At 36.7% G+C, this 18,597-nt stretch overlaps 2 protein-coding genes across 2 annotated transcripts; one reads left to right on the plus strand and one right to left on the minus strand.

The window, feature by feature from the left end:
- Positions 1 to 231: 231 nt before the first annotated feature.
- LOC130940588 (glycine-rich domain-containing protein 1-like) lies at positions 232 to 4,296 on the plus strand. The gene is made up of 8 exons (XM_057868775.1): positions 232 to 507; positions 1,002 to 1,119; positions 1,287 to 1,544; positions 1,735 to 2,190; positions 2,532 to 3,064; positions 3,404 to 3,596; positions 3,708 to 3,860; positions 3,953 to 4,296. Exons 1-8 carry the CDS (start codon positions 350 to 352, stop codon positions 4,049 to 4,051), a joined length of 1,968 nt encoding a protein of 655 aa, XP_057724758.1. The 5' UTR covers positions 232 to 349; the 3' UTR covers positions 4,052 to 4,296.
- A 395-nt stretch (positions 4,297 to 4,691) lies between these two features.
- LOC130940589 (protein PAL OF QUIRKY-like) lies at positions 4,692 to 6,431 on the minus strand. The gene has a single exon (XM_057868777.1). The coding sequence runs from the start codon at positions 6,291 to 6,293 to the stop codon at positions 4,932 to 4,934; it is 1,362 nt and encodes a 453-aa protein (XP_057724760.1). The 5' UTR covers positions 6,294 to 6,431; the 3' UTR covers positions 4,692 to 4,931.
- Positions 6,432 to 18,597: the final 12,166 nt, after the last annotated feature.

Consider the following 18,597-nt stretch of genomic DNA (forward strand, 5'->3'; position numbering starts at 1 on the left):
CGAAGTTGTGTTTTATTTGTACTTTTTAATTTTAGAAAAATCCGAATTCCGTAGCTAGTATCTTGGTTCTTGACTCTTGAGAGAGCTAGAAAATAAGAATCGGGAAGTTTCGTTATCCAAATTGAATCTCATCCAATACGCAACGCATTAATATACGCGCTTCGAAGGAAGTTTCAATTTTCAAACTGTTGACTAACAACAAGTGATTCACCTTAAAAAGACTATTATCATTTCTTCTAATGTGGTGCAAATTGCCACATAAATAAAAAACGTAAAAATAATGAACCTTGGTTTCTTTGTCTTTCAGAGTTGTGAAGGAGGTTATCTCTAAAGAATTGAGACAACAATAATGGAGAAACAGCAAGAATTAGAGTGGGCTGAAGCCCAGAAAATTATAATAAGTGAAGACCTTTTGGTCAAAGCAAAACAACAGCTTCTGTTTCTGGCAGAAGTTGATAGGAATCGTTGCCTCTACGGTGGCTCAGTTTTAGAGCGAGCTACTTTCAGGTACGTATTCTTCTTTGATTATATTGTTTACTGAGATCAAAACAGTTCTGACTTTTGAAAATGAACAAATTAATCCTTAAATTTACAAATGGTGAATCTCCTTTGTTTCCAATTCAATTGTAGTTAATGGAACCTTATAGTGTTAACGTAACATCCCAATAGTAAAACAACGTGGCTAAAATTTTAGAATAATCAAATCGGTATCTCAAATTGGTTAATTTTAGTTTTTACACCAATTTAACCAATTTGAAACACTTATTTGATTATATTGAAGTTTTAATCATATCACTTTATAATTGAAATGCCATGCTGACACTTTTTAATACTTCATGTTACCATGTTAACAAAACTTGAATTAGAAACAAAGGAGATTTATAATTTGTAACTTCACGGATCTAATTTGATTATTTCCAAAAGTATGTTTATTTATAGGCTTGTAATAGAAAATGTTTCCTCCTAAAATGAAATAAGATACTAGCTGTTTATCATTACAGGTATAAATATTGCTGGCTTCCTTTACTAGCCAAACATGTAGAGACACCAATGACACAAGAGCCTTTGGTAGTGCCTCTTGATTGTGAATGGATTTGGCATTGTCATAGGCTTAATCCGGTATGCTTCACAGCTTCAGCACCAAAATCACAATGCTAATATGTGAAACGATAGAATTTATTTGTTTATTTACGTGGACTACTACTATAATATCATGTTTCAATGAGTGTGCTATTTGGTCTTCTTGTAATTAGCTGTTACTCTGTGTGTGATTATTTATTTGTCAGGTGCGTTACAAGAGCGACTGCATGGATCTTTATGGGAGAATACTTGATGATTTGAATGTGGTTTCTTCAATTCTAGGAACCAGCAATGAGGAAAGTGAAAAAATCTGGAACACAATGTATCCAAGTGAGCCTTATGAACTTCATCTGGACAGTGACTCATTTCAAGACTTTGATGAAAACTTGTTGGGAGACCCAGAAAGTACCACAAAGTATGATTTAATCTCGGCTGTTAAAAGACAAACTACTTTCTTCTATCAGGTAACCAAGAAATTTAGAATGTCACACAAAGTTTATCATTAAAATTGTCTATGTCAATGCTTTTAAGTTTCAAAAAGTTAGTGTTTTATTTTTCCTTTCCTCAATTCCTTCTGAGTCAGGCTTAGACTCCTAAGTTAGTTGTTATTCCCAACCTCATTATCAATTTGTTAAAACTTTGAGGTAATAACAGGTTTCTAGGCCATATTGGAATGATGATACCTTCCTTGAAGGAGCCGTGGCGCGATACAAGGGGTTTCTGTATTTGATCAAGAGGAACAAAGAAAGGTCTATGCGTCGTTTCTGCGTCCCAACATATGACGTTGACCTCATCTGGCATTCACACCAGTTGCACCCTGCATCTTACTGCAAAGATCTGGTGGCAATTATGGGCAAAGTGTTGGAGCATGATGACACAGATTCGGACAGAAGCAAGGGTCAAAAGCTGGATGTTGGATTTTTCGAAACCACCAACCAATGGGAAGAGACATTTGGAACAAGATACTGGAAAGCAGGAGCAATGCACAGGGGTAATCCCCCATCTCCTCTTACCTTTGATAAGTTCAAAGTAGATGCTATGCAGAATGATTGGACTCCATCCAATAAAAACCAGAATCTGATTCAGCTTCCACAGAAGATGCTTGTGGAGGTAGGTTCCTATAACTTTGGAAAAATATAGGTAGACAATGAGAACACTAAACAATGTGAACAATAGATATGTTAGATGTTTAATTTCAATAGATATGCAGATGATTATGTTCATTATTTTTAATTCGATAGTTATTTCTTTTGATCCGATTTACTCATCCACAGTTAACAATGGATGGATGTTTAATTCATTAGGTGTGCAAAGGTTTATGAGGTAATTTAGGGATAGAGTGTTTTCAATAGGTTTCTTCACAAAAGTCATTGTCTACCTAACAAAACCGACTTTGGAAAAGGCATAAAACATTGTAACATTTTTGGATTCATTTGATGATTCTTATTTAGGTGATGCTTGAGATTGTTGATGTGAGAGACTTACCATCTGGGCATAAGGGTAAACTAGTTGTATCCTTCAAGAAGAAACAAGAAGATATACTTTTCAATGCTAAGAAACAATTAAGCATTTCGTCACAGCCCGAAGGGAAACAAGTTGCTGTCTTCCAATGCGAAAGCAGAGGCGAGTTGGTCCTTGAGCTCATTTACCGCCCATGTGTCAACTTTCGAATGGTGCGGCCGGCCAAAGTTTTGGGAAAAACTTCAATAAATCTCGAGGATTCGCAAAATGCAGCATGTAAACTACCACTTCAGAAGTGGTTAGATTTGACGTCTGCAGTCAAATGGTCGGAGCCTATTAGTATTTGCGTTGGTCTCTCTTTGACTCCTCCTGTTCCGGCGTCATACAAGTTGCAAATGGTTTCCACCCGTCCATCCATACGAAGCTATGCTCCATTCCTGCCTTGGAGAAAGTTTCAACAAACAAAAAATTGGACAAATGTTGTGGATGAGGCTGGCAACGAGATCATAAACATCCACAGCCGGTAAGCGAAAGCCAAACATGCAGAATTTAGAATATTATTATCCAAACTTTTAGCAGTAACAATGGTGAAGAGATGATCATATTTTACCACATGACAGTAAGTAAGTAGGTGTTTCTATAAGCTTTTTTCTTAGATTTGTGTGAGAATGTACTTTTCTTATATCCTTCTAACATGCTTATATTTAGATACTGCTGTTAATTTAGGAAGGAAGACTAAGATAGCTGTTATATCTAATTGCCATCTATGGCTTTTATTTTCTGACTTTTCTTGCTTGATTTTTCTGTTACCTGCGTAATTAGATACTAAATTTCTGTTATCTTGCCTTTTTGCGTAAAATAGGAACTTGACAACTGAGAAATCAAACACTAACATCAAGTTAGAAGTGGTTGGCACAACTGCATCGGATGAAACTCATCTCCTGGCAGAACTAAAGGGAACAACGTGGTCTATGATGAACTCCGATTGGACGTTACAGAGAAAGAAGAGCAGTGATGAAGATGAAAATGTATTTGAGCTCACAGGCACCCGGAAGGTCATCTTCATATCTTTGTCATTCTTAAATCAAATTCCAATAGAGAAGCATTCTCATAAAGATTCAATGTTACCTTCACTCTCAACACTTGTGATTTGTGATCTTTCCCAGGTGATTATTTTTCCTGGTAGAAAATTGGAGTTTGAAACTAGATACTATGGAAATGAAAGAGGAAATTGCTTTCTTACAGCAGTAGAATTCTCACCCAAGGATCCATATGGGAAGGCAGTGGCTTTGATGAATTTAGCATATGGTTTTTTAGAGGTATTTTATTTCTTGAAAATAATTATTACAGTTACATCTTGGTTTATTATTCTTCTAGTAATATTTTATTGATTTTTGAGTGCTTTTAACAGATCAAGGAAGAGTGGCTAGTACTCCCTGCGATATTGTCTGCATTTGTTCTCTCTAACTTCCCCCATTTCAGTGATGGCATACAAAATGGGAATAAATAAAAAGGAAATGAGAAAAGTTGAAGATATATGGATTCTAGGAAAATATGTTTTTCCTCTTGAAATTTCCCATGTGAGGCCATTGGTCCGGAAATAGCCGCTGATACCTGATAATACATGTAACCAACTCAATTGGCAAGCAAATGACTAATGCTATTTTAAACATCACTTATTATATAATCTCTTTCATGTAAATTCATGTAAATATATTTCTATACTTGAATATACGCTCAACTTTTTATACTCAACCCCTCACATCATAAATTCTCACCCTCCTAATAATGTAGCCAAACCAATTCCAATTACATTCCATAGCTGTTTAACGCGTGTAAACACATGGGATGTTTGGTTACGCCTTTCGGTTGGGTGATTGATTCAGAATTTCAGTTTTGTTAACCTTGGTAGCTAAACAATCTTCAATCTCTCCATTGGAAAATTTAGTTCCCCGGTCACATCAACCATTAACCAAATTTGTTTGCCAATCATCAATCAATTGCATCACAATGGCAAGCTATATGCTAAAAATTGAAAAATATCAGTCTTTTACTCATCAGAAAACTAACGCATCAAACAAACAAAAAAGCCACTGAACCACAGAATCACACAATGAATATTGCAGAAAGAATAATGGAGACAGGATCACTGATGGAAAAGGAATATACTATTGAGAAACTAGTTACACTCTTAACAAATCTCCAAATCCATTTTTTTAATATGCACAAGAAACAATAATATCCATGACAATAACCCCAAATTTAACAATGAAAAAAAAATTGAAACACCAAAACTAAGCGAAAGCGTTGCGCCACGAAACGAAGGAACCAAATATCGACTTGTATCAAACTATCACACAACACAGCATACGAACAAATCACAGTTCTTCTCAGTTCCACCCGTCACCGCTGGGAGCCGCTGCCGCCTGCGGTCGTACCGCATATGCAACCTGCGAGTAGCCTCGCTCCGCAGCCGAACCAACCTCGGAACCGCCGTAACCACCATTCTGCGCCGGTGCATGCGACACTGGCGTCGGTGCATGTGAAACCGACGCCGGCGTCTTCTGAATCAGATAAACCGGACCGGGACCAACCGGTCCGGCCACCGGTGTTATTGCCTGGTAGACTCCCGAAGGCGTCTGAATGATATAAACCGGAGCCGGTTCAACTCCGGTTCCAGAAACCGGCAAAGAGTAACCGCCACCATGACCAACCGGGTTGTGCAAAAACGAGCCATGAACCGGAACGGGAACCGGTCCATTTCCGTGAACCGGTCCTGAATTAGGCGGTTTCTCTTGATTCTTCTGAGCGTAATACTCAACGCCGTTCTCTTCGGTGCTTTTACGTTGAGGCTGTGGTGGTTGGTCACTGGTCGTGTTGTTGTTCCGGAGGTGAAGCCTCTGCATCTCCTGCACGTGCCTAACGAATTCAGTTTCTCCAACTGCTTCTGGCGCGTTTTCCGAGGATCCAATAGAGAAATCCGGAACGGTTGGAGCGGAAGGTGCGGGATCCATTGAAATCGCGTGATGTGGTTTATGATTATCTAATCCGAACAGAAAATCCGGATTCAATGCCGCGAAAGATGGATGAGGCAGTTGCGTAGGAGACGAGGAAGAAGAAGGTTCTGGAATCCGAACGGAGTTGAGAGCGTCCACGAACCACTGACGCTCGGGTTTGGTAAGAACTGAAGGGTGAGGAGGAAGAGGCGCATTGTTGGTGGTGGTTGCGGTTGTGGTTGTGATGGTTGTGGTGGTGCTGGTGGTGGTGTTGGGGAGAGGAAAGAGGATGAGCCTCAGGCGTGCGGGTCTAGGTGAGGAGCGGCACAGGCGATCGTACTCGACCATCATGTGGTCGAGGTCTTCGTCATTGGTGACGGAAATGAGGGCGTCGAGGTCCTCGCCAGGAAGCTGGTACTTGAAGCAGACATCGGCGTTAGCGATGGAGCAGAGCTTGGAGACGAGGGCAGAGAATTTGACGTGGCGATCGACAGCGACGATCTTGGTGTCGCCGCCGATGTAGGTGAGCTGGTTATCGTGAGGGCGGGGCTGGATCCTTCCGCCGTAGCTGCACATGAATTTCACCTTGGCGGTTGTAGCGGCGGAGGATGGCGGAGGCGGTTCATCGATGAAGGAGTTATTGCTGTTGTTGTAGTGGTTGCCGTTGTTGTCAGCGTCCCGAGAGCGCGGCGATGAGTCACGAGAATCGGCGACGTTGAAATTGTTGGTGCCGTTGGCGGTAGTGTTGTTGTCCATGGCGGAATTGCGGGTGGAATTTGGGGAATTAGGGTTTGGAGGAGGCCATCGAAATTAGGGAATTGAGGAATGGGAGAGTGGAGTCTGGAGCGTGGTTGGTGTTGTGAGAAGTGAGGTGAAAATGAAAAGAAAAACGGCGTGACGGCAGTGTTGAGAGAAGTGGGTTGGATTTTTAACTTTTTATGGTTGGGTGGGGTAGGGAGCGCTGAACAAGTGTCAGATCCGTGGAAGAGAAGAATTGCGCATGACAAGCACCTAATTTAATTTAATTAATTTAATTTAATCCTTCTTCTTTATTATTATTTTTTTCCCTTAATTATTTTTCTAGAACAACAATCACTTTGTGGGTGATTTTTTTGGATATGATTTGGGGTATGAAAAATGCTGGGATATGATCATTACGGATAATTTACACTGTTATGACGGTATTGTTTTTTGGAATTTTAGGGAGAAGAAATCAGACCCACCGATTTCATATAGAGAGGAAGTAACACAAATCGGTGGCACCGATTTGTGTAAGGAGCATGAAATCGGTGGCACCGATTTGTGTGAGGGAGACGTTGAGCAGTATGAAATCGGTGGCATCGATTTGTAGGAGATGAAATATTTTACTCGAAGAGTGCAGTAATCGGTCCCACCAATTACTGGTTGAGGGTGAACTAATCGGACCCACCGATTTGGGAGTTTACGCGGTTGGTCTCTCCGATTTGCCCGTTAATGCATACAAAAACTGGAAGGAGCTCACAGAACCCCAACTCGTGCTTGTATTCATTTCAAACCTGATTAACATATCCGATAGAAAAATAGTCATAATAACGTAATTAACATAATTAAATAGTAATAATAACCTAGTTAACATACTCAATAAGTAAATAGTAATAATAACCTAATTAACATAGTCAATAATAACTACCTAGTTCACATACTCAATAAGTAAATAGTACAACTTAATTTTGAAATAGTAATAACAACCTAATTAACATACTCAATAATTAAATAGTTACAATTTCATTTTTAGATACTAATAACTACCTAATTAACAACTTAGTTCATCCATACAACTTCACTTTCTCGGTGTCCACTTCATATCTTTGTATAGCTTTCTACACTTCTTGACAATCCTGTTAAAAGCGAATGGTGTATACCGATTCGCACTCCGACGTGGAGGATCAGCTCTAAGGTTGTAACATTTGCCTTTTTCACTTGTGGCCGTACCTATGAAAACACAACAAATGTTGGATGCTATTACTCAAATGGCAATTCAATATGTAATACAAATACAAGAAGCTACTAATAGAAATTTGATAATCAAGCCCTAAATACAAGTTAACCAACCGTTCATTTTACTTGCACTAGGAGCTGGATCCTCATCAACAGCATCGTCATCATCGTCATTTTACCTGCACTTGTGACCGAGAATTATTGCCACATCCTCCAAGATCATGGCACACTCACTAAACGAAAAATGAAATGTGTGAGTTTCAGACCGCCATCTCTCAATCAGAGCATTAATCATTGCTGACTGACATGGGATAAATTCAATTTGGGAAACATAATAAAATCCAATCTTGCGTAAGTGTGACTCAACAATTTGGTTGTATGGATCCGGCGACTTTAAATGATCACACATCAACATCCGTAAACCCTACAATATCACATTTTCGTTATAAGTACCAGTATAATATAACTATATTCACAAAAATTATTTAATCTTAACTAACTAACAAGAATAATTTCACAACTGATAAACTATTTATTCGTAAAACAGCATACTAATTTTATTATTATTATTATTCATAAAACAGCTTATTATTATTATTATTATTATTATTATTATTATTATTATTATTATTATTATTATTATTATTATTATTATTATTATTATTATTATTATTATTATTATTATTATTATTATTCATAGCACAGCATAATTTTCTAATCTAAGTTTAGTTACTAATAATTTATTGTCTAAATTTTAATGAATTAAAATTCAATTATTAATGATCATAAATAAAATAATTCATTAAATTTTTATTATTAATCATAATAAATTATTAAACTCAATTACTATGATAATAATAACAACAACAATATTATTCTACTTTAAGAGAGTATGTACAGATCTGATCTCATTCTCCTTCTTCTTTCTTTCATTCATTCATTCATTAACTATAAAAAATTCAATTATTCCATAGAGCTTACCATACCATACCATATTATACATACATACATACATGATTAATTTTCATTGTAATTTCTATTTCTAACCACCTAATAATAAAATTATACGCACATACGATTATTAATCTCTACTTAGTGCCATTACAATATATATTGCTAATCAAATTTAATATTATCACTATTATTATTATTAAATCAGATTATTAAAAAATATAAACTTACATAATTTGAATCTCCAAGATAATTAACATTATGAAGTTCTGGTTGATTTATTTCTTTAATTTTTGGTATTCTTGTCATTTTTTTTTAATTGTTGTGGTCTAACAATGGTGATGCAGAAAGCAAATGGTGGGGTTGAGTGTGTGTTGAAGAGAGGGAGACGAGAGTGAAAGAGAGTGAAAGGGATACGAGAGTGAAAGAGAGTGAAAGGATTCATATCAAAATTAAAAAACTCTCACTTTGCTTTCTACCACTCGGTGCCACCAATTTCTTCTACTCAGTCGTCACAAATCCGTGAAACACCAATAACCCCCATATCGCTGTTATACTCCATCAAAGAGTTCATATCAAAATTAAAAAACTCTCACTTTGTCTCTATAATATATATATATATATATATATATATATATATATATATATATATATATATATATATATATTTGTTTTTAAATTGAAGACACTCTGAACCTAGCTTACCACTATTTAGTTATTACGATGTTAAATTTGAAATAAAATTATTTCGTTGATCATTAAGATATTACTTATCTGTTTTTTTAATTTTTGATATTTTTTAAAAGTGGAAAAGATAAACAAATCGGAGAATCTGATTTCTATACTTTAAATTTTTAATTTTTTTAATAGGAATCCCTCGGTCCGATTTTTATTCTTTTACAAATTTCTTGGTCCGATTTCATAAATCATTCGGTCCGATTTCTATTCTCTCACAAATCTCTCGATCCGATTTTACAAATCCCTCGGTCCAATTTCTGTATCCTCACAAATCGGACGGTCTGATTTTTGTACTTCTTACAAATCAGACAGTCCGATTTTTGTTTATCTAATTAAACGGTTTCACATTTGAGAATAACACCCCATCAACCCACATTTTGAAAAAAATACCATTGATACTCCAATATCAAAAACAAAATCTGGTAATCGGACGGCCCGATTGGAGGTATGATAGGTACACAAATCGGAGCGTCCGATTTGTGTAAGGTCCCACATCGGTTGGGGAGGAGAACGAAGCATGCCTTATAAGGGTATTGATACCTCTCTCTAGCATGACACGTTTTGACGAGTGAGTGTGGGGAGTTTCGGTTAGCATCCCTATCGTCAAAGACAAAATCGTGAGGCCTTGTGTGCCAAAACGGACAATATCATGCTAGCAAATGGTTTGGGCTGTTATAATCTGTGCATCCCAGTCACGCGTCAAACATGCATGCACCCCAGCCTCTCTTGCTTGTATACTCCCATCTAAATATCTCATCCATCTCTTTCACTCTCGTTCCAACCTTCCCTCACTCACTAACTCTCCAACCCTACCTTTAACTCCATTGATTTTATTCTCTATTGTTGATGAAATCGGGCCTTTGAGCAAAAAAAAAAAAAAAAATGGACCGCCAGCCTTCAATAATACCAAGGAGAAGGAGAATAAAAGACGTCAATCGTCGAAAGCTCCACATTACTAATTATCTTTATCATTTTAATTATGTAAATTTTTATTTTTAAATATTTTGATTTAATTAAAATAATAGTGATAATGTTAGAGATTAGTAAAAATAGTGTAGTAATAATTTTTATTAAGATTATGGATGTATGATAATAAATTAATTATTATTAACTGTTATTAATAAATTATAGTAAAATGTGTAGGTATGATAATAAAATAATTATTATCAATTGTTATTAATAAATTTATTGTAGTAATAATTTTTATTAAGATTATGCGTGTGATAATAAATTAATTATTATAAGTTGCTATTAATATGGTAATAATTTTTATTAAGATTATAGGAATGATAATAAATAAATTAATTAGTATTAATTGTTAGTAATAAATTTATTATAGTAATAATTTTTATTAAGATCTAGGTATGATAATAAAAAAATTATTATGAGTATAATATAGAAGATATATAAAAATTATTGAATTAATTATTTTTATTATGAGTATAATATAGATATTTAATAAATGATTAATAATTTATTATTATGTGTTGTTAGAATATAATAGAATAATTACTTGAGATTGTTTGTTATGTTGGAAGTGTAAATATAAAAATTATTTTAATATAATAATTATTGAAAGTGACTTAATTAATGTATTATTATTATTATTATTAGTGTATATAAATAGAAAATAAGAAATAAGAATTAATGTTATAAAATAATTTGGTTTTAGACATTAGAATATGTAATTTTAATGTATCTAAAAATAATTAGATTTACATTTAAGATTCGTTTAAATTTATTGATAACTATTAGAATGTAAAAAATATAGATGTTAATTTTTTGTAAAATAGAGTTAGTATATTTTGAATAGTTAATAATATAGTCGTTAACATGATTATGTTTTACTGTTATGTGATAATGAAAATTTGATTCTGTTAAATTTAATTTGTTAATTAAATAATGTTATTTTGTTTAATGTGATCTATGACTACATTTTGTAGGGTTCACAAATGTTGCAATGTGACCACTACATACTATCAGATTCGTACAATCAAATTGTGGAGGGGCATTTACAGGAGGCTGACTTTTATCACATTTTTCATATTAGAGTTGTTCAATGTCAGTTGGCATTGGTTAATGCTCTGATCGAGAAATGGCGCTCTAAGACTCACACATTCAATTTTTCGGTTGGTGAGTATGCTGTGACGTTGGAGGACGTGGTGATAATTCTTAGTCTTCCGACGAATGGTCTGCCAGTTACAGGACCGACACTCAGTAGTTATGAGGCGTTAGAGGCTGAATGCTTGGATCAATTTGGTGTTGCACCTAGGAAGACAGACTGTAGAGAAAGCTTCATCAAATTGTCATGGTTTCGAGGACTAAAAGATCGTTTAGTATTGGTTGATGATATTCATATTCAGAGGTACGTGAAGTGCCAAATAATATTATTATTTGGGACCGTTATGTTTGGAGATAAGTCTGAGACAGCGGTGCATTGAAAGTTTTTGCCGTTACTCGGTAACTTTGCTGGGATCATACAATTTAGTTGGGGATCGGCATGTCTGGTACACCTGTATAGAGTATTGTGTAGGGCAACTCGTATTGACTGCAAGGAGATTGATGGTTTACTGACACTTTTACTTACCTGGGCTTGGATCTGTCTACCATTTCTTGCGCCGATTTCTGGTAATCCTCGACTATTTTCGATTGCAAATAAGTAAATTTAATTACTATCTGCTTTGAAAAAGTGTAGCACGCTGTATTTTAAATTTGATTGATAAAAGTTAATGAACGAATTGTCTGATGTCAGGTGACGTAATTTGGAGCATGCTGATCAGTCTTATAGATTTCGTAGTCTTGCTCACTTTAGAAGAGCATTGGATTATCTGCAAGAAAGACATGTATGTTGTAATAAATAAGTATCTATTTTTGGGAGGTAATCCTCCTTTACTTGCATAATGCGTACACTTTATTTGGGAGGCTTATGCAATTGGTCACATTGATCCAGATGTGATTCCTTTTGACATCCGTCAACATTCGATTATATGGAGTGCTACGGTTCCGCTTATATCCTTTGAATGTATTGAGTGACATGCATATGATAGACTGAGGAGACAATTTGGTTTGACTCAAGGCGTTCCTCATCAAGAGCGGGATCTAGGTGAAACACACGGTGAAGTTCTGACAGAACCCAAGAATCAAGATTGGTCTGGAACCCACTCATTTTAGGTTATGCATTAGACGAATTGGTATAGTTATGTTCTTGTCGAGCACCTGGTGCCCTCACAGCATCCTCTAGATATTTACATGCATTGGTACCGAGGTACATATGGTGCCTACTTGCATCTGTCAGATCTCGTATTGCAAGAAAATCAGGAGGGTAATCATGTTCATAATCAGGTAAATCAACAAGATCAACCACTGCCACCACCATCGCGACCGCAATCGCCACCACCACCGCCACAGACACAAGCACAGCAAGATCTTGAGCAATTCACACCATATATTCCTGACATGCATTCTGTGGATTATTTTACATTATCAATCCCATTACATTAACAATATTGGAGTGTCCCACAACAAGAATCAGAAGAACATGGTTCGTTTAGCCAATTGCTTGGATTTATGGCTCCTAAGCCAGGTTAATCATATCCAGGTAATTACAGAGACATTCCTACCGACCAGAGGGCGCACCCCAGTGGTATTACTCCAAGTAGATTGTCATTGGATACGATATCTCGACCTCACACTTCCTCTGGCAATTTCGAAGGTAGACTTTCTGTTGACTCGAGTAGGAGTGATGATGCCACGAGGGGGATCACACAGAGCAGAAACTCATGTCGTATTCCGATGAGTCTAATTCAGGAGAGCAACCAGGCAGTCGATGATAAGGCTGATGACTATCTGGTTGACCATCCGGACGAGGACGAGGATGAGGATGAGGATGCAGATGATGCTGATGACGACGATAATGGTTTAGCGCCTAGTGGAGGTAAAGTAATTTATTGGTTAGACTGGTAAAATGATTTTCTTGTTAGTTGGTAAAGTAGTTTATTGGTTAGTTGGTGAATTAATTTCCTGGTTAGTTGGTAAAGTAATTTTCTGGTTAGTTGGTAAAATAATTTATTGGTTAGTTAGTAAAGTAATTTCCTTGTTAGTTTGGTTTGATTAGTTGGTTATTAAATGTGTGAATTTTTTCATAGGTACAACCACAAGTGAAAAAAGGAAAAGGATACAACCTTAGAGTTGATCCACTACATCGGAGCGCTAATCGATTTATCCCGTCCACTTTCAACAGGGTTGCAAAGAAATGCAAGAAATTATACAAAGATATAAAATGGGCGATGAGAAAATGATGTGTATATTGGACTTCCTTACTTAGAATGTGTTTGTTGTTTATTGTTTTCGATTTGTTAAACTATGACGATGACTATGTTAATTCCTTTTATGTCATTAACTATTCTGGTGGACTTTATGTCATTAACTATGTTACTTCACTTTATGTCAGCATTCAATTTATGTCAATATATAAAAATGCTAAAGTCATACAATAACAACATACACAAAAAGCACCAATAATATATAAAAAATTGAAAGTCATACAATAACATGACAAACGAATACGCAATTTGGATGGGAGCTCTATTGGGTGATCGGACTTGCACTTGAACCACCACGTTGACGACATCTGTTACGGCTGTGGCCTTCGGCTCTGTATTGCTTACATCGCCTAGGATCACGCAACATCCGAGTGTCCATCTCATTCAAGAAACGGGTCATCCTTGTCCGACCTTTGCATACCCGTCTGAGGAATGGATTACCTATGAACCGAGGTCCATGATAAACAGGCCATGTTGTGGGATTTTCTAGTGGCCTAAACCTAACTCTGTACACTCTTCGAACTCGGTCCATTTTGTAAACATCATGAACATATAGTTGCCAATCCAAGCGCTGATTTGCACAACAAACAACACGTCAACACGAAAGTTAGTCTACTTGAAATTCACCACAGTCACACCGTTGTCGATGTAGGTCCACTGCATACTACACACCACTGGAACACTCATGTACTTCGAATACCTCATTCCGTCTGTCAAAGCAGCTAACTTAGATGTTACTCGCTACCCGCTGATTCACATGCAATTTGGAGGTCACAAGCTCAGAGAACACATGTCCTGCATTAATACGAGCCTCAGTCTCGTCTCTTTTTCGGGTGAACAATTCATTAAGTCTGTAAAATGTTGCCTTAACAAGTGTAGTGACTGGAGATTACGTGCTCCTTTCAGTACCGAGTTGATGCATTCCACTAGATTAGTGGTCATATGACCCCATCGATATCCCCCATCAAAAGTCAAAGTATACTGCTCACGTGGAATCCAATCCAACCAGTTGGTATAAACCTCACCCCGCTTGCGTAAATGTTGATAACGCGTCTCGTACTCGCGAACCGTCTCGAATATCCTGTTAATAAAAAAAGACCAACTATAAACAACATTCATTATAATAACTAGGTTTAAGACTAACTATACTAGTAACTATGATACCGATGTTGATGATAAGCTTCTACCGATACGGAGCCTTGAAATTCCTCAAGAAGTTGGACTCTATGCTGATACAAAACATGTGGAAAGCTCTGAGAGGAGACCAAGCTCCGTTACTATGAGCAATAGCTGACCTGATGAATTCGTGCCGATCGGAGATAAGGCCCACACCATCACGTGTCACGACATGTTGTCGCAAGTTACTAATAAAAAATTGCTAAGCCTCAGATGTCTCTCCCTCCACTATCGCAAATGCAGTAGGCCTGATGTTGCTATGCCATCCTGTGAAACTGCAACCAACACTATTGGCTTGCAATGTCTGAATGCTCTAATACAAGGGTAATAACTCCAGAAGACTTAGTGTAGTACACGAATATTAGGAACCAAGTCATCTCCCTGGTATGCAGGCATTGTTTCAAAATGAACAACTGCTGATAACTCCTTGTGACACATGGCCTCAAACCATATGAGAAAAGCTTTGTACAAAGCTTTCCAACCTCCAAAAATTGACTCCACTGCCTTCTGTTTTGCCAACCATACTTTACGATAACTTATGGTGTAGTTAAACTTCGACCGTACTTCCGTAATCACTGATTTTACCTTTATAGATGGGTCAACTTCTACCAATAACTTCATTTCTTCTGCAATTGTGTTGGACTCCAGCTTTGAATGATCTTGAGAAATGGTGGCCCTAGTATAGATGTGACTACCATTGTACCTCCTTATCTCCCAGCAGTACTTTCTGGGCATTTTGCTAACTCTGATAAGCCAATCACAACCTGCGTCGTACTGGGTACATTTAGCATAGAATGTTGTCGATTCTGACTCATGCACCCGATAATCTACACCTCTACGGATGGTATAATCTTTCATCGCCTTAATTACTGCCTCCCTATAACTAAATTTCATTCCCACGGTGAATTCACCATCCGTCATAATAGGTAGCTCTGTTGCAATCATGCTACAAAATTTATATTTCGATAAATAATTCTTAAAATACGTGTCTCATTAATAAAATCTATCTATGATCTGTAAATCAAGAATAAATCATTCAAAAGTTAATAAATTAATCAACTAGGTCATCAAATGCTATTTAATAAATTAATAATCACACAAGAATGCAAAATACTAAATTCCTCAACATACATGTTTACTTGATAATTAAAAATTAAATAATTACTTATTATATGCTATATTTTACCTATTTACCGTTGCCTTAAATATTTGTCTCAAACTCAAAACCTCTATATAAATCATAATTTAAGGATATTCCAAAACGTGATCAAAGGATCAAAAGATATTCCAAAGATAATCTAAGGATATTCTAAAGATGTCTAATATAATAGTAAAATGTCCTATTTATACTAGACTAGTTACTAGGGTTTACAGAAATAAGTCTAAGTGCAGAAATCCACTTCTGGGGCCCACTTTGGTGTGTGCTTGGGCTGAGATTGAGCTTTACACGTGCAGAGGCTTCTCTTGAGGTTAAACAGCAAGTTGTAACGTGTTTTTGGCATTTAACTTTGGTTTGTGACGTGTTTCTAGCGTTTTACTCCAGAATGCAGCATGGAACTGGCGTTGAACGCCAGTTTGCATCGTCTAAACTTGAATAAAGTATGGACTATTATATATTGCTGGAAATCCCTGGATGTCTACTTTCCAACTCAATTGAGAGCGCACCATTTGGAGTTCTGTAGCTCCAGAAAATCCATTTCGAGTGCAGGGAGGTCAGAATCTAACAACATAAGCAGTCCTTTGTTAGCCTCCTATCAGATTTTTGCTCAGGTCCCTCAATTTCAGCCAGAAAATACCTAAAATCATAGAAAAACACACAAACTCATAGTAAAGTCCAGAAATGTGAATTTTGCATAAAACTAATAAAAACATCCCTAAAAGTAGCTAGATCCTATTAAAAACTACCTAAAAACAATGCCAAAAAGCGTATAAATTATCCGCTCATCACAACACCAAACTTAAATTGTTGCTTGTCTCCAAGCAACTGAAAATCAAATAGGATAAAAAGAAGAGAATATACAATGAATCCCAAAATATCAATGAATCTTAATCCCAATTAGATGAGCAGGGCTTGTAGCTTTTTGCTTCTGAACAGTTTGGCATCTCACTTTATCCTTTGAAATTCAGAATGATTGGCATCTATAGGAACTCAGAATTTTAGATAGTGTTATTGATTCTCCTAGTTTAGTATGTTGATTCTTGAACATAGTTACTTTTGAGTCTTGGCCGTGACCCTAAGCACTTTGTTTTCCAGTATTACCACCGGATACATAAATGCCACAAACACATAACTGGGTGAACCTTTTCAGATTGTGACTCAGCTTTGCTAAAGTCCCCAATTAGAGGTGTCCAGAGTTCTTAAGCACACTCTTTTTGCTTTGGATCACGACTTTAACCACTCAGTCTCAAGCTTTTTACTTGGACCTGCATGCCACAAGCACATGGTTAGGGACAGCTTGATTTAGCCGCTTAGGCCTGGATTTTATTTCCTTGGGCCCTCCTATCCATTGATGCTCAAAGTCTTGGATCCTTTTTACCCTTTCCTTTTGGTTTTAAGGGCTATTGACTTTTTCTGCTTGCTTTTTCTTTTTCTTTCTTTTTTTTTCGCAAGCTTTTTTATTCACTGCTTTTTCTTGCATCAAGAATCAATTTCATGATTTTTCAGATTATCAATAACATTTCTCTTTGTTCGTCATTCTTTCAAAAGCCAACAATTTTAACATTCATAAACAACAAGATAAAAAATATGCACTGTTCAAGCATTCATTCAGAAAACAAAAAGTATTACCACCACATCGATATAATTAAACTAATTTCAAGGATGAATTCGAAACTCATGTACTTCTTGTTCTTTTGTATTAAAAACATTTTTCATTTAAGAAAGGTGAAGGATTCATGGAATTATTCATAGCCTTAAGACATAGTTACTAAATACTAATGATCATGTAGTGAAGACATAAAACATAGACAAACATGAAGCTCAAAAACCGAAAATAGAAAATAAATAGACAAGGAGATTAAGGAATGAGTCCACCTTAGTGTGGGTGGCGTCTTCCTCTTGAAGAACCAATGGAGCGCCTAAGCTCCTCTATGTCTTTTCCTTGCCTTTGTTGCTCCTCCCTCATAGCTCTTTGATCTTCTCTAATCTCATTGAGAATGATGGAGTGCTCTTGATGCTCCACCCTTAATTAGTTCATGTTATGACTCAATCCTTCTAGAGAAGTATTGAGTTGTTCCCAGTAGTTGTTTGGGGGGAAATGCATCCCTTGAGGCATCTCAGAGATTTTTTGATGATGAGCTTCCTCATGCGTCTATTGAGATCCATGAATGGGCTCTCTTGTTTGCTCCATCATCTTCTTAGTGATGGGCTTGTCTTCTTCAATGAGGATGTCTCCTTCTATAACAACTCCAGCTAAGTTGCATAGATGGCAAATGAGATGAGGAAAAGCTAGCCTTGCCAAGGTGGAGGGCTTTTTAGCTACTTTGTTGAGTTCTAGAGAGATGACTTCATGAACTTCTACTTCCTCTCCAATCATGATGCTATGGATCATGATGGCCCGATCCACAGTTACTTCAGATCGGTTGCTAGTGGAGATGATGGAGCGTTGGATGAACTCCAACCATCCTCTAGCCACAGGCTTAAGGTCCAGTCTTCTCAATTGAACCGGATTGCCTCTTGAGTTTCTTTTCCATTGAGCTCCTTCCACACATATGTCCATGAAGACTTGGTCCAATCTTTGGTCAAAGTTGACCCTTCTAGTGTAGGGGCGTGCATCTTCTTGTATCATAGGCAAGTTGAACGCCAACCTTACATTTTCCGGACTGAAATCTAAGTATTTCCCCCGAACCATTGTAAGCCAATTCTTTGGATTTGGGTTCATACTTTGATCATGATT

The sequence above is a fragment of the Arachis stenosperma genome, chromosome 7 (assembly GCF_014773155.1).
Source record: "Arachis stenosperma cultivar V10309 chromosome 7, arast.V10309.gnm1.PFL2, whole genome shotgun sequence".
In the NCBI taxonomy this organism is placed as follows: domain Eukaryota; kingdom Viridiplantae; phylum Streptophyta; class Magnoliopsida; order Fabales; family Fabaceae; genus Arachis; species Arachis stenosperma.